General features: G+C 41.5%; 1 protein-coding gene across 1 annotated transcript; it reads right to left on the bottom strand.

The window, feature by feature from the left end:
- Window positions 1-986: 986 nt before the first annotated feature.
- On the bottom strand, window positions 987-24,555 carry LOC143102747 (uncharacterized). The gene is made up of 14 exons (XM_076266562.1): window positions 23,514-24,555; window positions 19,783-19,881; window positions 19,338-19,471; window positions 18,283-18,336; window positions 15,205-15,244; window positions 14,926-15,114; window positions 13,244-13,447; window positions 12,863-13,002; window positions 11,999-12,061; window positions 3,726-3,850; window positions 3,342-3,450; window positions 2,764-2,838; window positions 1,788-1,928; window positions 987-1,577 (listed from the first exon to the last, which is right to left on the bottom strand). Exons 1-14 carry the CDS (start codon window positions 24,130-24,132, stop codon window positions 1,497-1,499), a joined length of 2,073 nt encoding a protein of 690 aa, XP_076122677.1. The 5' UTR covers window positions 24,133-24,555; the 3' UTR covers window positions 987-1,496.
- Window positions 24,556-25,286: the final 731 nt, after the last annotated feature.

Genomic DNA, 25,286 nt, shown 5'->3' with positions numbered 1-25,286 from the left:
GCAAATGGAAGTACAAAACTGGTTATAATAGAACACAAGTTGATACAAAGGCCTATCACAACATTAGATTATAATATGTGTGTTACTATGGATTTCTAACAAGTTATAATCCAGCGGTCATTTTTGACCGGGAACACCAAAACTAGTAAACGTGCATAGTAAACATAAAACGAGCACAACAGGAGGGTTAAAACGGGAATTCTGACTGATCAGCAGATGCCGCAGAAAGGGAAGTTAGCCTATTATTCAGTCAACAGCCATCAGACACACAGATCCCAGATGCACCCCCTCCCCTCCCCTTACACCCCCCACCATCACAACAGATCAAGTGAGAGCCCAACTAAAGAAATTGCGCAGCACCCTTCTTCACCCCCTCCATGTTTGGATACTGTCTGTCCATCAGCCACTTATATCACCATCACCATTGCACTCACTCCACACAGAGCACCTTACCTTACCTTACTATGCACAGAGGATCACAGGCTCAGTCCCTGCCTCAGTCATTGCAAGCGCCTCTGATTGATTAATCACCACTATGGGGATACTGTTTTTAGAATTGATTTAGATTAAGTGTTAGTTAGTATAATTTGTATTTTAGTATATTCTTTATCTTCGACTGTCCTTATTGCTTAGTTGTGTTTTCATATTATATACTTTAATTACTTTTCTGCTGTTAATGAATGTGTGTGTGTTGTCTGTATGCTACTGAGACCTTGAATTTCCCCTGGGGATCAATAAAGTATCTATCTATCTATTGTTGAGGGATAGCCTATTTCATCATTCATGGAGGCGAGTATTGCTTTAGGTAAGGCAGACATATCTTGGCTCTTTGCATAATTGTTTAAGTATATAACGATGACAGTTCCACAAAATTCTTGAGCTTATTTTATTTTAAGTGGTCATGTGTTCTACCTTCAAATTCAAGTGACAAATAAAAAAAAAACTTAGAAAAGAATAATAATAATAATAATAAAAAAACATTGATGTATGTCCCTGAATGTAGACAGTTTATTTTCCAGTTTCAACTTTGGATTTCTTTAGAGACCATGCATGAACTTACTTAGATGACTTGATAGATAAATTATTGCATCCTGCAAGAATATAGGCCTACGTTTCTACCAAAAGTCAGCCACAGCTAAAATAGGATCTTTCTGTGAATTCCAAGATGTAAGCCACCAAGTTAATGACACTAACCATTTAAAATCATGATTAACAATGACAGACAAAACATTTCTACTGGGATATTCATAGTCCAAATCAAGACTCACAATCAATTTGGCATCAGAGATGCACTGCCAAGAGCTTCATGCTTTACACCAAAATATTCTGTGTCTCATAGCTACAGCGGAGCAGCAAATGTCCCATGTAGCAAACATCCTGCACAAAGTTATGCAGATTATCACAAGGTGGAAACTGGTGCCCACGGTAACCACCTTTGCACCACTCTTGTCCCAGGGAGTGGAGTGATCCTGCGACATACTCAGTAAAGAATGCAGCTATTTAATGCTGAAGACCCATTTGAACTTCTTTTCAAATAGATCCTTCAGTCTGGCTCCCATTTTCCCATACTCATTGTTCTGTTGGGAACAGAGGAGAGAGAATGTGAGGAGGTAAAAAAAAAATCAATATTTGCAAATGTAGAACATACCATAAAATGGTTGCAAGAATTGTTTGTTAGCACACAATACTTCATCTGAGTTGTACGCACTTGATGTCTAGAACATTCTACAGATCAACTTTAGGTGACACACACACACACGCACACATGCACGCACACACACACACACCTTATTGAATGTTGTGCAGTTCTTAAAGATGAGCCGCACATCAGCAACAAACTCTCCCACTTTGCTGTACTCTCCCCGAAGCTTCTTGATAATCTTGTCTATCCACATGGGCTTGCTGATGACAGCAGCATAGTTGTCAAACTGTAACAGACAAATATTTGTTTTGATTAATTTAAACATCAGATGCATCAGCTCAAACTTAACCAAAACTGAATTCAAATGGATTCAAACGGACTTGAACCCTGAGAGAGAGGAGATAGGTCAAGTCAAGTAATTTACAGCACATTTAAAAACAACAGGGGTTGAGCCAAAGTGCTGAACAAAGAAAAGGTTAGCTAATAAGTCATAACAATAAGACCATACATCTACACAAAGGCCATACATCTACACAAACTAAGTGTGATTATTTGTGGCAAGACAGCATTAGTAGCAGCGACAAGAAAATAGATAAGATAAATAAAAATAAATAAGAAAAATAAAATAAGACCAAAAACATAATTCTGTATTAAAAGGGGATCTGAGGTCACCCTCTTGAATAGAGCATCACACCCCAACAATAATCTCTTTGCTTAAATATTTTTCTCCTCGTTGTCAAAACTATGGATAGACCTTTGAAACTAAAGGAAAAAGAAATAGTGAATACTCTAATAGTGAAGACTCTTGGAGACACGTACAGAAGAACGGCATGTGTTTAAAGGTGCTGTACATTTTTGAGGCTGAGGCTCACTCTCCCTCAGTGGATTTCTGGTGGCGTTGTTCCTCAGATCCCCGGAACCATGGGCCGGCCCTAGTGTCATCTTTAAAGTTCCCACTCACATTAGGTCATCATTTTGGTCTAAGTAACTAATTAATTCATTTATATGACATCACACAGACTTACCTGGCCATATGCATTGCCTAAAGACAAATGCTGCATGCACGCACACACACACACACACACACAATAAAGGAGTAACCCAAGGCAAAGAACACTTACAGTGAGACAAGGGTCCTGCATGAAGATGAGCTCCTTGTCTTCTTTCAACAGATACAGAAGTAGATATTGGCAGTGCTACAAATATGACGGACACGAACACATAATCAATAACACTGACAAACCCACCCCATCAGCACAGCACAATGTTTAATTTCATTGAATGAATCTAATCTCTTAATCTATCAATGGCAGAGTATTTCGGCACTCACAAATTCGATAGCTCTGAAGAGCCAAATGTGCAGAAAATCACAAAACAACACGTACAAATTCAGAAAATATTGCCATCAATTTCAAAACACATGCAAAGCATTTTAGGAAATGCTGCAAATCCACAAATCATAATAATATATAATAATAAAAACCTAAAACGAAAATAATAATAATAATAATAATAAATAATAATTACAATAATAATAATAAATAATAAAAAAGAATAAAAAAAAAAAGAATAAAACAGAACAAAATAAATAACATAAAGCAACCAGAGGTAACTTGGTGAAAACAAACAGGCTTTGGCTATGACGTTAGCCGGCCAGACGAATGTGATTGAGCTCAAAGATGTTAGTCAACTTACTCACCAGCATGTTGGGTAAGATGCCGCCGTCTAGGGCCTCCTCCAGAGTCTTTGTGCGATGGCAGAACTCTTTGGCCTTCTCCACTATGCAGAAGGTGCACATCCACCGGTCTCTGTTTTGGGGAAACCAGCATACGAATACAGATATTCACATGCACAAAAACGCAATTCAAACATGCATGTGGCTGTTGCCAAGTATATACAGTAGATATGGCATATAATGACGTACAAGGACAAAACATTAAGACTCAGGAAGACAACAAAGCATTTACATTGAAACATTAACACATCCTATATGTATTTTCCCCGCGTGCTACCGGTTATAATATCTAGACGTGTGTGCATTCTTACATTACGACCGCAGGACAATTGGGACTAGAAGACTCACCCAAGGTTCTGATCCAGCGAGGGAAGGTGACATGCGTGGTGGAATGACCGCGGACAGCCATCGCAACACACCAACTCAGTGTCTTGGCAGCAGATGAAGCAGAGGTCATCGTTGTTCTGGTCGGACTGCACATGGGAGGGAGAGGGAGAGAGAGAGAAAGAGAGAGATTATTATTATTATTATTATATATATTTATTTCTTTCCTTTCATTATTTCATTTTATCTCTTGTCACGGCCCCTCTACCATGGGTGCCTGTGCCATGGCCATTGCCCTGCTTTACTGCAGGGGTCCACCGGGGCACTAGGTGTCCCTCTCGTCTTGTGTCTTACAGGCTTCCTGATTGTTACACCTGGGCCCGGGTGTACCTTTATAGGCTAGCCTGTGGGAGTGTCTTGTCTTCCCCGCTCACTTCGCCAGTGAGAGCTGTCTGGGTGGCTTGACTGCAGCAGGCCCAATTGATGGCTGAGGAGTCTTCTGCTTTTGTTTTGTTACTTTCTTTTTTGTAAATATCTTTTTTGTAAATAAATTATTGTCTTATTTACGCTAACCCCTCCAGTTGTCTCCCTATTTGCCATGGTCTTGAGCCAGATCGTGACAAAGTGGGGGCTCGTAGAGTAGAACTCGGCCTGTTTGTTTGATCGTATTGTCATAGTTTTTCTATGGCTCTGGTGGTTCCTAAATTTATGAATGAGTAGGCCGCGGGATGTCATCACGTAGTAGTAGTCGGTCAGCTGTAGCGTTGTTCGGATATACACGCATAGCTGGTTTGTTTGGGGAGACTTATCGAGAGGGGTAAGTAAAAGTTTTCTGTAATGTTATTGTTATCTGGTTACTGTTATCTGGTATGCTTAGTTTGTATATTATCTGGAAGGCTACTATCTGGTTGTTATATTATCTGGTATCTGGTTCTGGTATTGTGTAGCGTTTGGTATTGCTGTTGGCGATAGGCCTATCTGTTTGTAACTGGGTTCCAGGGCTTGTGTGCAGTTACTGTTCATCACTGTCTAGTCCCTGTCAGGTGTAGGGGCAAATTCCCTTTGGAGTTCGTCCTGGGGGGTGGCTGTAGTGTGGCGTTATCGGTGGTTTGAGTTATTACTCGGGAGCACAGCCGAGGCTGCAGGGGGGTCGCCAATTGCTGGTTGCCAACCGGGCTTGCGGTATTTGGTGTTAGGACCCACCGCCGAGCGCCTGAAGAGCTAGCGGGTAAGTTAGTTATTTTTTCTGGTTAGGTAGTTAGAGGGACAAGACTGTGATATTTGACTGTAGACGAGATATTGGAGCTTTAGTTGCAGTCGGTTTGTTAGGCCTTTATCGTTAATTTCAGCGTGTGTTCCGTGTTTTGTATTAGTCTTCGAGTTTGGGCAGGTCTGTATATTTTTTGTTGACGTTATGGCATCTGTGCAGGAGTTTCTGAGAACTCCGTCTGTGGCGTTGTTAGAGTTGCTTTCACGTGAGGAAATAGTTGAAGTAGCAACGCATTATGAAATTGATGTCGGTGATAAGCGTATGAGAGAAAACTTGAAACGTATCTTAAAAGAGAAGCTGATTGAAACAGGGGTCCTTAAAGTTGAAACGTTAAGGCAATCATCTGGTGCGTCAGAGGCTGCTGCTACGAGTCCTGTGTACGAGTGCCTGTGAGTCCATTTGCAGAAAACACCGGTTTAACGTTTGAGCAACGTAAACAATTGTTGGAAATGGAACTTGAAATGAGACAGCAAGAGGTGAGAAGGCTAGAACTGGAGCGCAGTGTGTATCAGCTTGGTAATGGTGGACGTGATCCTTCAGCACGTACTTTTGATATTCAAACTAATTTGAGCTTAGTTCCGCCGTTTTCTGAACGTGACCCAGGTACTTTTTTCACTCTGTTTGAGCGTGTAGCAGATGACCGGCGTTGGTCCGACTCTGAGCGCACGTTGCTATTGCAGTGTATGTTGACTGGGAGAGCTCAGGAAGCATATTCTGCTCTCACTGTTGCTGAAAGTCGTGTTTATGCATCTGTTAAGTCAGCGGTGTTAAAAGCATTTGAGTTAGTGCCTGAAGCCTATCGTTTGAAATTTAGAACTTGGGAGAAAACGAGTAGGCAGACGCATATGGAATTCGCCAGGGATTTAACAACGCACTTTAACCGGTGGTGTTCTTCTCTTGATGTCAACACACATGAGGCACTGTGTGACTTAATTGTTTTGGAGCAATTTAAAAACTCAGTTCCAAGTCACATAGCAACTTATTTGAGTGAACACAAGGTGAAGACTGCTGCTGAGGCTGCCTCCCTCGTTGACGAGTATGTGTTGACACATCGTGAGCGTGCGCACAGAGCCCACAATGGTAATGGTGATGGCTTCCATCAATTCCAGCCAGGTAAGCGTTGGGATGGAGGTATTAAGTCTCAACAGTGTTGAGTGTCTAAGTTCAACAGTGCTGCTAAAGGTCCACCACCATTTGATTCAAGCAAAATATGTAACTACTGTAAAGGTAGGGGACATTGGAAAGCTGAGTGCCCAGTTAAGTCTGCTGCTAGGAATCATGTTTTTGGACAAGTAAAACCTAATGCCTTAGCTGTTCCAGTTGGAACTACATCTATTAACACTTTAGATGCTGATGTTTCTTGTGTTCGGCCTGTGTTCCCCTCTGTTTTTCCTTGTCAGCAGGAGCAAGTTTTTGATGGTGTCTGTGAGCGGCCAGACTTCTCAGCATTTCTGTCTGACGGTTACGTGTCACTAGTGGGAAGTGATACGAGGGTAGCAGTCAAAATTTTACGAGATACGGGCTCATTTGATTCATTTGTGGTAAGCTCTGTGTTGCCATTTTTTCAGTGTTCTGATACAGGTGACATGATTTTGATGCGTGGCATGGGTCTGAATGTGTTGTCTGTTCCTGTACACAAGTTTGTACTTGACTGTGGTTTTCTTCAGGGTGAAGTGTCTATGGGTGTCCGACCGGCACTGCCTATCGAAGGGGTGCATATCCTTTTGGGCAATTGTTTGGCAGGAAGTCACGTTTGGGCTAGGTTACCATCTCCCATTGTAACCGCTTCTCCCGTTTTGAACATGCTTGATGATAACTCACAGAATTTTCCTGATGTATTTACAGCTTGTGCAGTTACCCGTGCTATGAGTCGTGCGCAGGCTGACTCAAAGCCAGAGCAGGATTGTGTTAGCGAGGATGTGGATTTTGTTGTGTCTGTGCCAGAGTCTCTCCTGTCTGTCTCACGCAGTGAATTAGCAGCAGAGCAGCGTGCTGATTCTACCCTTGGTGAGCTGTTTGATCAAGTGCTAGAGTGCTGTCAAGGGATACGTTTTGCAAGGTGAGCTGTTGGTGAGGAAATGGGCTCCGCTTGGAGAGAATTTTGTGGGGGATCCTGTTTTCCAGATTGTGTTACCATGTAAGTTTCGTCAAGAAGTACTGAGTACATCACATGATCAACTAGGACATCTTGGCGTCAGGAAAACTTATGAGTATGTTCTCAGGTATTTCTTTTGGCCAAAGTTGAAGCGGGATGTATCTCAGTATATCAAAACATGTCACACATGTCAGGTTACAGGAAAGCCTAATCAGGTCATTAAGCCAGCTCCCCTCGCTCCTATTCTTGTATTAGCCCAGCCTTTTGAACATCTCATAATAGATTGTGTTGGTCCCTTGCCTCTGTCCAAGTCGGGGTGCAAGTACATGTTAACCATGATGTGTGAATGCACTAGATACCCTTCTGCGTATCCACTCCGTGTCATTTCTACCAGGTCAGTGGTTAAGGCACTTATACAATTTATTTCCATTTTTGGGATTCCAAAAATCATACAGAGTGATCGCGGCTCCAATTTTTCATCACGCATGTTTTCTCAGGTGTTGAAGCAGCTCAGAGTGAAACATAACCAGGCTTCTGTGTATCACGCACAAAGTCAAGGGGCCCTGGAGAGGTTTCATCAGACCTTGAAGGCGATGTTGCGCAGCTATTGTGTTCAGCTTCAGCTGGAATGGGAGGAAGGTTTACCTTGGTTGTTGTTAGCGGCTAGACAGGTTGTTCAAGAAAGCACTGGTTTTAGCCCTAATCAGTTGGTGTTCGGGCATAATGTGCGTGGGCCCCTGGATGTGCTTTGTGACTCTGTAATTGTGTCTGAACCTCCACAGAATCTGGTGAATTACGTCAACGGTTTCCGGCGTCGGCTGGTTGTGGCTGTTGAGATGGCTAAGGAGAAGCGGTCCTCCTCCCAGGTTAAAATGAAACGTCTCTACGATCGTAAGACTGAAGTCCGTCAGTTTTTCCCAGGTGACCAGGTTTTAGCCCTGCTGCCTATTGTTGGTTCCCCGTTCCAAGCTAAATTTCATGGACCCTTTACTGTGCTTCGCCAGACCTCTGATTTAACTTATGTGCTCCAGACTCCAGGGCGTCGGAAGAAAACTCAGCTGTGCCACGTTAACCTTCTGAAGCCATATTACAACTGCGTGGCCCAGTCATCTGTAGGGGGAGGGAGTGCTCAGCAGCAGACTGCAAACCCAATGCTGATGGCAGATACAGTGAGAGGGTATGTGTCTAGCAGTCTGGCTGTGCAGGATGACGATGGGGTGTCTGCACCTGATGAGACCAGGCTACGGGGTAGACTCAGGAATTCTGAAACATTGGCTAGCCTGGATTACTTGCTCGAGCATCTGTCTCTGGAGCAATCTGTTCAGCTTTCTGCTTTAATTAGGGAGTATTTGTGTTTGTTTGGTGACGTTCCAACTCGTACACACCTCATCGAGCATGATATCGATGTAGGCGATTCCCAGCCAATTCGACAGCGCTTTTACAGGGTATCTGACGAAAAAAGACGCGTGATGGAGGATGAAGTTAATTACATGCTTGAAAACAACATTGCTCAGCCTTCTTCTTCTAGTTGGGCGTCGCCCTGTCTGCTGGTCGGAAAATCTGATGGGAGCCCCAGATTCTGCACAGATTACCGTAAGGTCAATTTGCTTACAAAACCTGATGCATACCCCCTTCCTCGTATGGAGGATTGTGTAGATCAGGTGGGGGCAGCTCAGTTTGTTAGCAAATTTGACTTACTCAAAGGCTACTGGCAGATCCCTTTGACTGCCAGAGCCAGAGAGATTTCTTCCTTTATTACACCTTTCGGTTTGTTTTCATATTCAGTTATGAGTTTTGGCTTGTGGAACGCTCCGGCAACGTTCCAGCGTTTAATGAACATGGTAGTGTCCGGTCTCAAGGGATGTGCTGTGTACTTGGACGATGTAGTGGTCCACAGTGACACTTGGGAAATACACTTGGAACGTATTCAGCAGTTGTTTGACCGCTTGCGTGCGGCAAATTTGACAGTGAACTTGGCGAAGTGTGAGTTCGCCAGGGCCACTGTCACCTATCTCGGCAAGCAAGTTGGTCAGGGACAGGTGTGTCCGGTACAGGCCAAGGTTGCAGCTATCGAGCAGTACCCTGTGCCTGTTACTAAGAAGGAGCTCATGCGGTTTCTTGGGTTGGTAGGGTACTACCGCAGTTTCTGCAAGAACTTCTCAACTGTGGTGGCACCCCTGACAGATCTGTTAAAAGCAAAGTCCAAATACATCTGGTCTGTGTCATGTCAGCAAGCTTTTGACAATGTGAAAGGTCTCTTGTGTGTGTCTCCTGTCCTAGCAGCTCCCTGTCTGGATAAGCCGTTTACACTGCAGGTCGATGCTAGCGACGTTGGCGCTGGAGCAGTGTTGTTTCAGACTGATGGTGAGGGTGTGGAGCGTCCCGTAAGCTATTTTTCACGAAAATTTAATTCTTATCAGTTGCACTACTCTGTTATTGAAAAAGAAACACTTTCTTTGGTGTGGGCGTTACAACACTTTGATGTTTATGTTGATTCTGGTGTTCCTTTGGTGGTCTACACGGACCATAATCCGATCACTTTTCTACATTCTTTGTCTTGCCCCAACCGAAGACTAATGCGATGGTTTCTGTTTTTACAGCCATACTGCCTGGAGATCCGCCATATTAAAGGCACACAAAACATTGTAGCCGATGCTCTGTCAAGGGCAGCCTGTCCTTGAGGTCGTTTTCTAACGTTTAAAGTCCTCTGTCTCTCTCTCCTCCTGCTCTTAAACTGCTTCTTTAGGTACAGGGGTTGCTGGGTAGTTGGGTGGAGATGGTAGGGTGGCTCTGTGGAATCCATCCCAGGGTTGGTGAGTTGCAACCAAAGTAGTATGTCAGGTAGTATAATATTATTTATTGTAGTTTTGCGTAATGTTTCACATGACCGGGGTTGGATTTTGATCGGGGTTGGGTATTGTTCACCCTTGTGTGTTGTGTGTCCCCGAGTGCCCAGTGGAACCCTGCTCTTATGGGAGGGGGTATGTCACGGCCCCTCTACCATGGGTGCCTATGCCATGGCCATTGCCCTGCTTTACTGCAGGGGTCCACCGGGGCACTAGGTGTCCCTCTTGTCTTGTGTCTTACAGGCTTCCTGATTGTTACACCTGGGCCCGGGTGTACCTTTATAGGCTAGCCTGTGGGAGTGTCTTGTCTTCCCCGCTCACTTCGCCAGTGAGAGCTGTCTGGGTGGCTTGACTGCAGCAGGCCCAATTGATGGCTGAGGCGTCTTCTGCTTTTGTTTTGTTACTTTCTTTTTTGTAAATATCTTTTTTGTAAATAAATTATTGTCTTATTTACGCTAACCCCTCGAGTTGTCTCCCTATTTGCCATGGTCTTGAGCCAGATCGTGACACTCTATACCAATACTTATGTAAAGTTGATTATTAACATGTTATACTTGTAGCTTTGGCAACAGTGACTTTACTCATTCATGCCAATAAAGCACCATTTGATTTGATTTGATTCAGAGACAGATAGAGACAGAGAGAGAGATTGGGGTAACTACAATCATCACAATGAGGAAACAGACCAATTCTTTGCTTCAATGATTATGATGTTGTTGAGGTATATTTCAATTTGAAGTGATACATTAATTAGACTATTCATCATTTCTCCTACACCTCTTTTAAATCAAGAAATCACAAAGGATTTGGGGAAACCAAATGAGGTTTTGAGTTTACAGTAGAGGAAGTGGTAGAGGATGTACGGTATGTCAGCCTAAAACTACGGTGAAAGGTTAGCACACAAAGAGGACGTCAAAATGTAATGTCTGCTAGACATCCTAACAGGAAATGCATGTAATTTGCTGGTAAGACAAAGGGCATTGGCTCCAACATGACAAGGAGATTAAGAAATAGTACAATAAGTGTCATTAAGTGCCAATTAAGTAAGTCAATAAGTGTCAACATTTGAGATGCTCTTTAACTATCTATTTGTGCATGTCATGTTGATCACATTGTTTACATATTATTAGACAGACTAGCCATATAGGCTGCACTCTGCTTGTCACACACACACGTTTTAGCAAAGCAAGCTTTAGTGGTGTCCGGCTGTTACACGGTCTCGCATGCAAGCAGATTTCTTCTGCAGAGATGCGCTCACTTGTCATCAAAATACCAACACGATGTTTGATTTTGTGCTCCTTGCACTTAAAGGGAATGGCAGATGTCACGCTCATTGGTTTAATGCTCTTAAAGGGAATGGCGGAAGTCATTGGTTTAATGGGAAAAATAGCAAAAGTGAGTTCAGACACGCTCTAAACGTCTATGCACATCACGCTTCATACTATGCTCTTAGATCACTAAATTAGGGCCCAATGTGTTATGGATGTTGAAGTAACAGGAAATGTTCTCTGCTCTGAAATATTCCACAGATGCGAGATATGGTGGCCCGGGATTCTGTGCTCTCATTGCTAGGTCCTAGGTGCTGTGTTGAAACCAACTTTTGAGCTCACAGAAACCCCTTCACTGAAACCTCTGTTCTGTGTCTGGTAAAGGAAGTGACTCCTGTACTTAAGTGTAATGAATTCTTTGTTTTTGTGTGCTATGATCTTCTGTAAGACAGAAGTTAGATCAGTGTTTCCCATACATTAACTAATTTGTGGCGGCCCACCACAGTATCAAAACTGACCACCACGCAATGATTTTTTATGTTGTACTATTGAAATGGCATTAAATTCTTTAGAATAGAATACTGTTAGAAAACTGTTGGGTTGTCGAGGTGAGGTTAGCACACTATAAAGTTACAGCTACTTCGAAATATCGACTTGTCATGCAAGGCAAGTATAACTATGAGCTATTCATCTTATTGACTCCGACTCAGAACCCCCCCACACCCCCTTCACCTACCACCACAAATACAAATCATAAGACACAAATACAAATCATAAGACATTTACACAAAATCATTATTATTGATAGATTTACTTACTGGGTCTTCAGACTTGCACACATCACACTCACAAAACAGAGAATGAAGTTGTAGAATCATTTTCTGGAATCAGAATGATAAAACAATAATTATTTTACACATTGCACATATTATGCAATACTGAGTTTTCTTCAAATACCACTCGAATTGCATTACTACTGAGAATTCATTTCCCAGTAACTTAAAGCAGCACTAAAAACATTGCTCTTGGGGTAACCCTACAGTTGAGAAGCGCCAAAATAAACAAACTAAATATGCGTCTTTTGCAACAAAGTAACTTAGATACAATATAGAGGGAATGCACTGACAGCAGTCTGTAGAAAAAGATCTCAGAATTCCTGAAGCGGGGGGGCTTCCTATGGCTGTTTTACAAGTGATAAGACCTGCGACAGTTCGCCCTATTAATAGTTGCGGTATGCCTTTACAAGGTGTTTTGAAATACAAGATGTTTCTGTTGGGATAGTCTTGAGAGAGGACTGTCGTCTCCGCTCTAGCAAGTTCGCGCTTCTTGCATTATTAAGGTGGGTCAGGTCAACCTCGAGGGAATACCACAGATGTCGGTCGTTAGTGGCCACTGTTGATGAGTTGAGTAATATGGTTACAAAATGATATATGATATACCACAAATGGAGATGTAAGCTTGACAGGAGGGTATAAGTAGAAGTGTCTTTGTCTTGTGTCTTCGGACTACACCTGTTAGCCACATGACGTCGAGTCCCCGGTACCGAGAATAAAGCTCTGTGAGATTTCTGACTGACTACTGACTCTGCCTGAGAACTTTTTGAGTAAATCCAGATGCACCACACCACACCACTTTCTGAGCAGCATGATTCAGTAGCTCTCTGAGCCTCAGCCCATGTTTACCTCAATAAGGGTGCCGAGGGGTTGGCCATGGCAGTGAATGTCCCGTCTCCACTTGCCGCTCTTGAGGCCACCTCCCTCTTGTACAAACTCCTCAGGGGTCATCCAGCAACCTGACGTCCTGATGCATTTGCCAGTTTTCCCTGGGAAAGGCAAAGGAATACTCTCCTTGCATTTTTAATTCCTACAAGATAAGATGCTACTGTCTGATGGAAAGTGAAAATTCTGTTTCCTATATCAAAGTATTATGTTGCACTTATTTTGTTGTTGGTCAGTTTTTAACATTGTCCATAACTCATACATATTAGGAAAGTCATTTTCATTTTCAGAACCAGCACATTTTTCTATCTACACACACCCAGACCCGCCGTCATAGACACTTACCTGAGGAAAACCGATCCTTCTGAAGAACTCCTTTCACATTTCGACAAGTGACAGGTAATGAATTCTCCTGAAAGACGGAAGCGTCAAAGTTGTCCTTAGTGCCATTTTTATTTGATGCATCCTCCTTCAGTGGAGACACTCTGTCTTTTTTTCTGTGACTTCCGTTCTCCTTTTTGGCCTCCACCTTCGGATTTCTGTGGGACTCTGAAGGATATGGATATGAACATAGGAATTCCCTAATGGAAATATACAGCTTGCGCGGCAAGACTGAAAGTTAGACATCTGAAAGCAATTAGTTGTGCATAAACTATGCTAACACAAGCAGACAAATGCTAGTGCTAGGTGTAAAATAAATAAAACATGAACAGTGGGAATTGTCATGAAATCAACTATATAATACATTCATGACACTGGGGCCATATGATATGTCTTTAAAGTGATTCTTTCCATTTAACAATACAGCAAGTATCATGATTTGACTCTACAATACCATTATAAATATCAAAATAAAGTCACTCTCAACTTGAAAGCAGACAGCTCATTTCGTATATATTCTGAGACTCTACAACCATCTTAGTGCAGTACATTTGTCACTTATCAGGTTTCCTGTCCAATTTCTGCTGTGACCCAGAGGTCTTATGCCATCTTGTGGACTTGAAAGGTAACATTATCACAGAGTTGACATAACCAGAATAAAACTAAAAACATAATATCAAATAAATAAATGTTATATTAAAACAGTTTATAGTAAAGTCATATGGTCTACAGACTAAATCAAATTAACAGAATAATAATTAAAAAAACATAAACATACAAAATGCAACTCTGTAAAGAAAATCAATTAGTTAGAAACAAGGTCAACATAAGACACTTTTTGAAGATCCCAAGACTATAACAAATACCTGGGAGAACATCTCACTGACGATCTAACATGGACTGTTAACACCCAGCACACACTGAGGAAATCTAGGCAAAGACTGTACTTCCATCAGAGCACCTCTCACTACCCTACAGGAGACCTACAAGAAAAGACTATGTACCAGGGCCCAAAGTGTCATAAAGGACTCGTCACATCCTGATCATTAACTTTTCAAAAGACTGAGGTCAGGCAAACGTCTCTGCTGCTACAAGACCAGAACAGAGAGACTGAGGAGGAGCTTCTATCCTCAAGCAATCCGTATCCTGAACACACACAAGACTATATAAACTTTTTTTTTTTTAACACACTTGAACATGGACTGTACACACACACTGCACTTTTTTTATTCTCTCTTGCTATTTATTAAAATATTTCATGATCTTTCTTTTTTTACACTTGCACAGAAAAAGCTGAACACCAAATGAAATTTCACTACATGCTTTACGTTAGTATTGCGATGTATGTGACAAATAAATAAACATCCTTGTATTGCTAGAACGAAGAGCATTAGGTAAATCATTCCCACTACGAGGAATCACAGAAGAAAAGAGTCTTGACTGTGACTTCTTAGTGTTGACCGAAGGCCAACTTAGCAGACGCGCTATAAGATAGCAAGGTACAGCAGTAAGCATCCTTATGGGCCAGAGTGAGGGATTTGAATTAACCTCTGGCTGCTATAGGAAGCCAACAACGAATAACTGACAGGATATGTAACCAATACCTACAGAAAACCCTACAAGTATAACTCCAAATACAGACATACCTGAAGGAGGTGAGTGATTCTTCTGAGAAGTCCTCTCCACCTTTTTACATGTTACTGTCAGCGCACTGTCTTGGAGGGTGTCCTGGACGTCGTCCATGAGGACATCCTTACCCAGCAGTCTCTCTGTCAGGATTCCGACTGGGAGTTCTCCTTCCACTCCTGTGAGTATGAGCTTTAAATCCCCGGTTTCTGAAGGCATATCAACACACAAAAAAAACCTTCACTCCAAGTTCTTGCAACACAAACATTTCCATTTGTGTAGTCTGAATGAATACTGACCGATTAGGGAGCCATCAGGGGCCCACATGGGAAATTCATCCTGAAAGGGAAGAAGAGGCAGACAATCTGTGTGACATGGTAAAGGCTGAAACTATGAGTCCAATTATGAGAATTCATATTCTCATCTGATGAAACAGTAAAAAAGTGTACTAAAGGACATATTATTTTGTCTTATTCTCATTATATCAAGACTGAGAATTCATTCCTTGCCATAACAAATGATGAAAAATAAAGCTGTCAAAGTGAGTTTGAAAGATGCACGTTGGCATTACAGATCAGTCTTACCCAGGGCTGCCAACTTTTCAAAAAACCTTGGAGTGAGATTTGGTGGGGCCAACCAAAATTTTGCTGCGGAAATTTTTGTTTGGCTCATTCAGCATTATATCGTACAGTAAAAAAAACGTACATCAGTGGTTCTCAGGTGTAGGGACCAGGAATGGACGGATTATGAACTTTCGGGCCCCTGGGCCCACATGTATTAAGGGCTCCCCACTAATTGTCGCATATGTGGAAGGGGTGTTTGGGGGTCCTCCCCCAGAATTTTTTTCATTTGTTTGATGTGATTTCCTGTATTCTGGTGCATTTTGGCAGCTTAGAAATCTAGACACACCCTAGCGGCAGCAAATTACATTTGCTTCCAGGGCTAGTCTAGCAACTAAAAAATTAAACTTCTATCAGGCCAATCAAATCGTCTATAGAGTCGTTAGGGGGGCATAACATAATGATTGATGGCAGAGTTGCAACGGTTTGGCTTGAATTCCCTGCTACTTGAAAACAAAGAAGATGGATATTGCTGTTGGCCAACAGTGTGACACGAGTTAAGCTTGTTTTGAGATGGCAAACGTTTGAACTAGCCAACTAGCTCCGCTGGTGGGAAAACGCATGGGACTCAGTGCTGTCCTATTGCGTGCAGAGGGAATTTGAAAGACAACCGATTATCCCGCCCCTCGGACTGAGCACTGCGAACGGTGAGTGCCCAGACCCTACATTTTAATGTGGGTCTGGCTCGTCAGGCTAGCATTTTGGGGATGGCCAATACTAAATTCAATTAGATTCATAGCCTACATCCTGATGTGTTGATATTGAGGCAATGATTCCATGCAAAGGCTTGGGCTTCAGGGCCCCCTGACACATTGGGCCTGGGCCCGGAAGGCCCGTGCAGTAATCCATCCCTGGGACCAGGGTCCCAGAGTTAAATGAACATTGGTATCAAAGGGATCTAGCCTACTACTAGGACCATGGGCGTCGGAGGCATTGTGAAAGTGGGTGGGACATTTCAGAGGGGGGGTATGGGGGTCCTCCCCCAGAAAATGTTTTTTGGACTAGATGCAATTTCCTGAATTCTGGTACATTTTAACAGGTTATTTAGATACTTCTATATAACAAAATAAAGCCAGCCTACCAAATTAATAAAAAGTAAATCATGCATAATTTAAAAATAACTCAATAGGCTACTTGGCTACGCAATAAGGTTTCCATTACAGCACCGCAGACGTTCAATGAACGCATGAAAGCGGATGGTTTGTTTGAAATCCTGACACTCTTTCAACTACATGGAACGTAATAGTGATCATCAAATACCTCCCCAGATTTCAGTGCCCATCAGTCCCAACATTTAACAATATAATCAAACAGTCCAAAAGTAAATTAAATATCAAACTAAACCGTGAATCCAATGAAAATGACAATGAAGCACTAAACAGATGCTGAAAACAGCACTGGTATTTCGCACGGCAAAAGTGAGGGGGTCCAAACTAACAATTTTAAAAAGTGGGTGGGTGTTTTGTAAGAATTTAAGAAATGTTTGTATATTTTAACTTTTAAATGCATCAATCAGGTGCACTTTCAAAATAAATTCAGAGGTCAGACTTGCTTATTTATATGGAAATATGTGTGCTGTAGCCTAAGCTATTTTGCACTTCAGAATTATAATCATGCACACACAGGTGGAATAGTTATGGTGATATTGCAATAAGTTCACAACCACAAAAACATATGCTACATTTCACAGTTCAGAAATGTTCAAAAATGTGTGTACATTTCAGCACAATGTGATAATATATTGGCCATTGTAATGGCCTATAGCCTACATGCTATTCCTTTTTCAGGATGTACCCATATCTGCATGATGTGAATGTTTGCATATGGCTTATGTCAGGCTTTATATCAATATTTGTGTCTCGTTATTTGATTTTCGGCATATTTTTGCATTAATGTAACTAGGAAGCATGCCAATATAAATATATTGTAATGGGATTGGCTGGAACCTGACAATATAAGAACCATAGTGGGATAATCTATGGCTGAGCCATTTACAAAAATGTATGTAGGCCTACTGACAAATAGTTTACATTAGAATACATTATAATTTTGCCCCAATGAGGCTATGTAGAAATGTGTTGCAATTTCAAAACCAGATTAGGCCTACTCAGGAACCACTTATTGCACAGAGGCATGCTTTATATCCTCGTATTCGGTACGGTTTGCTGTTTATTGTGATATTGGGTTTGCCACGTGTTGTGTGAAGGGTTAGTGAAATATTAAACCGAGAGTAATGGGTGTGCAGCTGTGTGCAAAATGCAAATATGATTAGCCTATAAATTGCACGTCGGTTCAATGCTAATTTTCTCGCGAACCATTTATCACAGCAACTTGGCGCTAATATCATTGGAAAGCTTAGATTCCGCACGTTCACCTGATGTGTGATATCATATGTATAGGTTTAGTTTAGTTGAACCTCATCTGCCAGGTATTTGACCTACCAGGTTGACACTTCAGCGTGAAAAATAATAATACTCAAAGCATACCTGAAGGCTTCTGAAGTAGCATCGCAAATGAGAGAAAATTTAGAAAATTCCACAGACAGGGGGTGCTCTTGAACCCTCTCACCGTCTCTGAAAGCATAACCGTGGCTCAAAAGGTAGATCTATAGATAGGCTAAACTCATTTTTCAGGCATCTGACCGACCGGGTTGACACTTCAGCGTGAGAAATCGGGGGTGTGGCGTGTGAGTGTGTGAAACTAATCAAATGCGTGTGTCTCACGGCCAATGCGTGAGAGTTGGCACCTATGTCTTACCTGATCTCCACTGAGCCCTTTTTTTGTGAAAGTGGGGCACGTCAAATGGCCATCCTGTAGGAAAATGAGAAGTTAGACTGCTTTCTCCCGATTAAATTAATTTTACAATAAAATAAAAAAGTGTACATGCATGCCCAACAAAGTTCCCTGCAGTCCTGCAAGATCCTTACCCTGGCACTTTTAAAAACCTATGGTGTGTATATCCCAGCACAACTTTATTTATCGAACACACTACTCACTCCACACCAGTGTTTTTTTTTACTTTTTCAGACCAAGGACCACTTAACCAGTAAAAAAACCTCAAGGACCACCTAGCTAAAAAAAAAAAAAAAAAAGAGTAGACCTAGTCCAACAGTATATTACACAATAGGCCTACTCACTGAACCACCTTGGTCAATCAGACAATCAGTCTTTGCACCTTGCTTATTGTGTCAGAGGATTCATATGATTCAAACTGGCATAGCTTACATAGGCAGTGCTGGAGAACTGTTTGGATTTACATACATGGGGCAGCCGTGGCCTACTGGTTAGCGCTTCGGATTTGTAACTGGAGGGTTGCCAGTTCCAACCCCGACCACTAGGCACGGCTGAAGTGCCCTTGAGCAAGGCACCTAACCCCTCACTGCTCTCCGAGCGCCGCTGTTGTTGCAGGCAGCTTACTGTGTCGGGATTAGTGTGTGTTTCACCTCACTGTGTGTTCACTGTTTGCTTAGTGTGTTTCACTAATTCACGGATTGAGATAAATGCAGAGACCAAATTTCCCTCACGGGATCAAAAGAGTATATACTTACTTACTTATACAAGTTGGTTCAATATTGCAACAACTCATCTATTATATTTTACAACTCATCTATTATATTTTACCACGTCTACTCGCGGACCACTTGGGATAGCTTACAGACCACCAGTGGTCACCGGACCACACGTTGAGAAAAAACTGCTCTACAATACAGGGGAGACCGGACAGAGACAGGCCTGTTTATTTCCTGTATTTCTAGTTCTGAGACCAAAACAGAAATAGAAATGTAGAAATTAAGTTTACCCCTTGACTTTACCTGAATGAGTTCTGCCAGTGGGATATTTTGGCAACGGATAGTCTGCTTCCACTTCTTGCAAGAACCCTTCCCTGCAAATACCTCAAATTTTGTCGGAGTAAACCAGCTGCCATCGACTTCAATGCACTTTTCTCCTACAATGAAATATTTTGTTTGTTAAAGAAAGAAAGATATTGGATGGATCAAACCATGCAAATGCAATGGCCCGAAAACTTTTTATAGAGATTACTGGCTTACCCTGGTAACTTTGGGAGTAACTGCTGATCTCCAAAAGAAGACTTCTCTGCATGTAAAGTGACATCGTTTTGAGATCAACAGTAAATACCAAAGGTACCAGGGTAAGCAAGTAACCTCATTTCATAGTATAACCCTCAGCTCTCGTGGGAGAACATCAGGGGCTTATCTTTGCACTGTCTGTTAAAACAAGCCAGTAGTCTAATCATACCTTTAGCCATCTTTTCCCTGTGCAGCACACCCTTCATAGTCCCACACTCAACAGGAAGCTCTGTCTTGTAGTTTGGCCAGTTCCAGATGTCATCCTCCTCTAAGATACAGGGGGGAGGGGGGGGGGGAAGGCATTTGCAAAAAATAAAATTTGTCACAAATACCACTACCCCCAGTCAACACACTAATTTTAACTACAGTAGTGGGGTTGTTTAAGGCTCAGTCATTTCAAATTTGTGTTAAAGTTTGGTTTTCACTTCCAAGTTGTAGTTTAGGGTCTATAGAACAATTTGAGTCCGAGTAGATAAAAAATGGCCTCTGGGGGCGCCGTAAAATATATAAACTGCTACAACTCTTCATTAGATTATCCAATTTTAACATATGAGGTATGTATGGATTCAGAATTAAAAGGAGAAACTGGTGTGCTAAGCATTTGGTTACCAGATTAAAAACACACTTTATAATAAACACACTTTTAGCCCATGGACAGCAAAATTGTGCTTTTTTTTTTAGATAAAGGGTGGAAATGCCCTCAAAGTTGCAATGAAACATCATTCTTAACTAAATTCTTTGATGCAACAGTTGCTTTTCTGGACCAGTGAGTGACATTTGGGTAATTTTCTGCGGCACACCTGATGATCTCTCACGGCACACTAGTGTGCCCCGGCACAGTGGTTGAAAAACACTGTCGTAGGCCTAATCCCTTGCATTGCCACAAACAAACATTAGGCCTATGATATAGATAGATAGATAGAGATAGATATACTTTATTGATCCCTAGGGGAAATTCAAGAAATTAAATGTTTCATGTAGTCCAGGCAAAGTAAGGTCTGTCCCAAAACTTTTTGCAACAGAATGTATTTTCACATTTTTATATTTCAATTAGTGATTTAAACACCATAGTAAAAGTCCATGAAAATCCAGTTGGTGGAAATATGTTAAAATGAGGGTTGTTTTATGCATCTTTCAGCAAATACTGACAAAAATTGCATAGAATGTTGTAGAATAAGCATTCTAGAATATCTGATTTTTATAATATTGCATTGTTGAGGAACATTCTTTTATTTTCAAAGAGTTAGTACATTTCTCATGCTTATTTCAGACTGGTTTGTTGCAAAATTGGTGTTTATTTTTACATGTTGGCCCTTTGAATCAATGGAAATGGTTGTTGATGGGGATTGACTGATAGACTGTCTGTCCAATCAGAGGGGCCTGTATGATGCCTCTTTACTTTGTACAATTTTGGCTAAAACAGTAGACAGTATGTTTATGTAAGTGAATGAAGATAAATTGTAAAGGTTGAAGATGGGGTTGAATGGGGGTTTCTGGGCTATAGGGCCAGATAATAGCGGTATTAAACCGATGATGTATCATCTTGAGGGTCACCAAGTCCCCAAAAAATCTTCAAAAGTGACCTCACTGCTAATAGCTTATTTAGAGGGCATGCAGGTAAAAGCCTGTCCAGCCATTTAACTACTAATGTAAACGGCAGGAGTTACTGAATGGTACAGTGACTTTGTCTGGAAGTGTGGTCTATTGTCAGATGAAATGAAAATTGAGCTCTTTGGCTAGAAACTTTAGATGTGTTTGGTGTACAGAATGGCTATACTGAAAAGAACCCCATGCCTAATGAGAATTATGGTGGAGGGGCTGTGCTATTGTGGGGCTTATTCCCAAAGGCCTTGAGAACCTAATTAAGGTGCATGGTGTCATGAACACCAAGAAAAACCTGAACATTTTCAAAGGAAATCTGCCAATCTCTGCCAAGACACTAAAAGTTGGTCATGATTGGATCATTCATCAGGTCAATGAACCAAAGCAAATGTCCAGATCAAAACAAATATTGTTTGCTGAACACAAAATCATTCTCCAGACATTGCCATCTCAGTCCCCTGATCTACTGTAAACTCCATAGGAAAACAGTGGGGTGAGTCAAAGAGGAGTGTGGACCTAGGAATCTGGACGATCTAGGAAGATTTTGTAAAGATGAACGGTCTTAAATCCCTTGTTTTGTATTCTCCAACTTTATGGGGTTTTATTGGCAAAGGGAGGCTTAAGAAGTTATTACAAGCAGGGGTGCCAATAATTGTGAGCAATGTGTTTTTGTTACAAATATTTATTTCTTTATGAGATTTTCCTTTTTCTCCAAATAAATTTGCTTACCTTCAAGGTTGGATTTTTCCTAATTTCTTTCATTGTGAGATTACAATAAATCACCAACAGATTGTTTTTTTTATACCAGTTTTTAGTCAACTTTAACCGAGGTGCCAATAATTCTGGAGGGTACTGTATATAATTGCTATAATTATTGCTATAATTTTAAACTATATTTTCTGATTCAAAGCTGAACAACTGAACAACAGCTGAACTACAGTACAGCTAAAAAACTGACTAAAAGCTAGATTCATGTCAATTCAGGTTGGTTTTTACAAAGTTAAATTGTGTTTTGTTTTATAAATCATGATATTGAATTATGCAGTGCAAGATGCCTCAAAGACAGTAGACAAATGCAGAAAGAAAGCCACAAAAGGCAGTGGATCTCTCTCTCTCTCACACACACACACACACACCACACATACAAACAAATAGATAAAGATTTCACCTGGTGGGGTAAATGATCTATATACTATAGTATGATGTAGTTTGTTGTAAGATTCCATGTTGAATTTTGTTTCAATATGGGTCGCTTTAATTTAACGGATTGAACTGTAAATTATGCTGACATATGTTGAAAAATCTTGTTTCATGTGCCCCTTTTTCAATTTGAGCCCCTGGCCCTCCAAAGGTCTCTGCACGGCCCTGATATAGAGAGCTAGGCAATGCCCATGATGATGACTGAGCTGTGTAATGTGTCTGTTGCCTACTTTAGGCTATCACGACTACTTCATGACTACCTAAAACCGTCTTTATTCAGAAACGGTGTCATTGGTCATTGATTTATGTACTCAAAAATAGCCCTCTAGCCTTTTTCACAAGCCTGTATTACGCAATGGATTCCTCAAAATTCCACGCACATTATTATTAATTTACTTTCTTCCAGATATAAAGTTCTTTTGTGATTTATTTTGTGAATAAAATGATGGCTTGATTGAAAGTTGGTACTCATGATCGTAAATTCATAAACTCAAAGTTGCAAGTTGGGTGCTTAATATCACAGCGGCTTTATGCAGCCATATTTGTGTATGGGTATCCTAGGTATCTTTGTGCTTCAGGGATATTCTGAACAACGATCTTAAATCGAGTTCAGTGATTACCCAGGCTTTATTTACAATAACTTTAAAAATTATGTTTCATTGCAACTTTGAGGGCATTTCCACCCTTTATCTAAAAAAAAGCACAATTTTGCTGCCCATGGGCTAAAAGTGTGTTTATTATAAAGTGTGTTTTTAATCTGGTAACCAAATGCTTAGCTCACCAGTTTCTCCTTTTAATTCTGAATCCATACATACCTCATGTTATATTTGGTTAAACTAGTCAAAAGTTGTAGCAGTTTAAATATTTTGCAGCGCCCCCTAGAGGCTATTTTGTTATCTCTGTGTTTGACACTCGGACTCAAATTGTTCTATAGACCCTTCACTTCAACTTAGAAGTGAAAACCAAACTTTAACACCAATTTGAAATGACTGAGAAAAATTACACATACATACGACCCCACTACAGCTGAAACTAAAGATGATAACTAACCTACAGTGATACAGCACAGAAAACAACACAGGAATAAACAACACTAACCTTCTTCTGCTTCTTCCACACTCCTTTTCTTTGCCTTCGTGTTGGCCTCTTTGTTTGAAGGGCAATTTATGCTCTGATGCAGCAACCTGTTGATTTTGGCGACGAGCTGCAGTACCTGCGCCTGGTCGTCGACTTCATTATTGAATGTGTGCTGCCTATTGCCACAGCGAGTTAAAAGTTTTTGTATTTCGCTGTCCCCCTCACTCTCTTTATGTATTTGACCAAGCTCTTCGAGCCTATCTCCACCTGTAAACAACACGACGGTGAACTGATCAACCTCGCGCTCTGGGAAGATTGTTTGTAGAGTATCCAGAACTCTCAAGGCTTTGCCTCCATGAAACCCCAGTGGAGTGACAAGAAGAAAGATTACGGGTAGTGCCTCGGACGAACTGAGGCAACGCTGAAATTCAGCTCTCAGCTCAGGCTCCTCCGTACTTGGTGTATCAATAACAATGATTTTCTTTCCGCGGATTGCAGTGGTTCGCGTTTCACACGTTTCCGTGACTGGATGAGGTCTGGTTCCAGAAACAAACTGCTTGCTGCCCAGAATGGTGTTGCCCACCGCACTCTTTCCAACCCCGGTGCCCCCACAGAGAAGGATTCTGAACTCGGACCGCATGCCTCATACCCTAGTATCGCTCTTTCATTGCAAATCCTGGAGATGCGTTGCATGTAATCTAGACTGAACAGATAGGCCTATCAGCACTCAAACCGCCGTGGTTACATGTGAAGTAACATTAACGTTAACCCCTTACAAAATCCTTGTTTGATAAAAAGTGATTTGGCAGAAGCGCATACAGCGAAACATATTGCGAACTTGTTACAGGAAGTGGCTTAAATTCCGTGATCTCAAAGTTTTCCTCTTGCAGTTCAAATGTAAACCCCACATTTTTGAGTGCATGGCTCTCTGCACCTGCAATGCATCTTTCAACTGACTTTTTAAAAATGTATAGCCTATATATATATATTTTTTTTTTTTCAGTGTCTAAACCCTGACCTAGCTATATCCGGAATCCTGTCGTGCTGTTTTGTTTCTCCCGGAAAAGAACTCCACACATTAGCATATGACGTCATTAAAACACGCATACTCAAATCTTGGCAAGGGCCATAATTTTAAAATTCTGTAACCCTGTAGTCATTTTTAAAGAAAAGTTGTTATACATTATATTTTGAAAGTTCAATGTCTTCTAATATGAATCCACTGTATAACATTGAAATAAGGGTCTCGGTTTTTAATCATTGTTATTGAATCAGTATAGGCAGACCTCTCAAGTCTCACGCACTGAGCGTGAGACACAGGCATTTCAATGACTTCACACGCTCACACGGCATACATGGCATTTCTCACTCCGAGAAATTATTAACTTGCCCGCACAGAAATTTCTAAGGGCTATATTTTACAAACGTGTCACACAACGTTGCTGTCTGTGCGCTCATTCAGCTCAGAGAGCTGCTTTTCAGTTACTAACCTATCGGCCAATCAGAAAATAGGATTTCTCAACCAATCAGGAAATAGTTTTGTTTTGATGTGGGTCCGCAACAGGGGGTCAAGAGCGTGCAGATTAGCTTCGGCATGTTAGCATACGCCATTTTCAAATATGGCGCTGCATGGAGCATTTGGAACCAGCTCCATGCACGAAAATCCGTGTTGGGCACGAACTCTCATGCGCGTACATGTTGGTGGGCGGGTACCTATCCGGCGGCTACAGCCAAACGTTATTCAGTGCGTATTTCTTGAGGATCCTATGAGAAGACGTGCATATTATGGTTGTT

The sequence above is a fragment of the Alosa pseudoharengus genome, unplaced genomic scaffold (assembly GCF_046254945.1).
Source record: "Alosa pseudoharengus isolate Yale_2024_CS ecotype anadromous, Long Island Sound unplaced genomic scaffold, YU_APseudo_1.1 YU_APseudo_1.1_scf_4, whole genome shotgun sequence".
In the NCBI taxonomy this organism is placed as follows: Eukaryota; Metazoa; Chordata; class Actinopteri; order Clupeiformes; family Clupeidae; genus Alosa; species Alosa pseudoharengus.
Note: the sequence above shows the minus strand (reverse complement) of the source record. Positions and strands in the feature narration are given on the sequence as shown.

Coding starts and splice junctions, on each gene's coding strand:
- LOC143102747 (XM_076266562.1), bottom strand. CDS start 24,132: ATGCGGTCCGAGTTCAGAATCCTTCTCTGTGGGGGCACCGGGGTTGGA. Junction 19,882..23,513: donor TGTGGAAGAAGCAGAAGAAG/GTTAGTGTTGTT, acceptor CCTGTATCTTAG/AGGAGGATGACATCTGGAAC. Junction 15,115..15,204: donor CCCTGATGGCTCCCTAATCG/GTCAGTATTCAT, acceptor ATATGCCTTCAG/AAACCGGGGATTTAAAGCTC.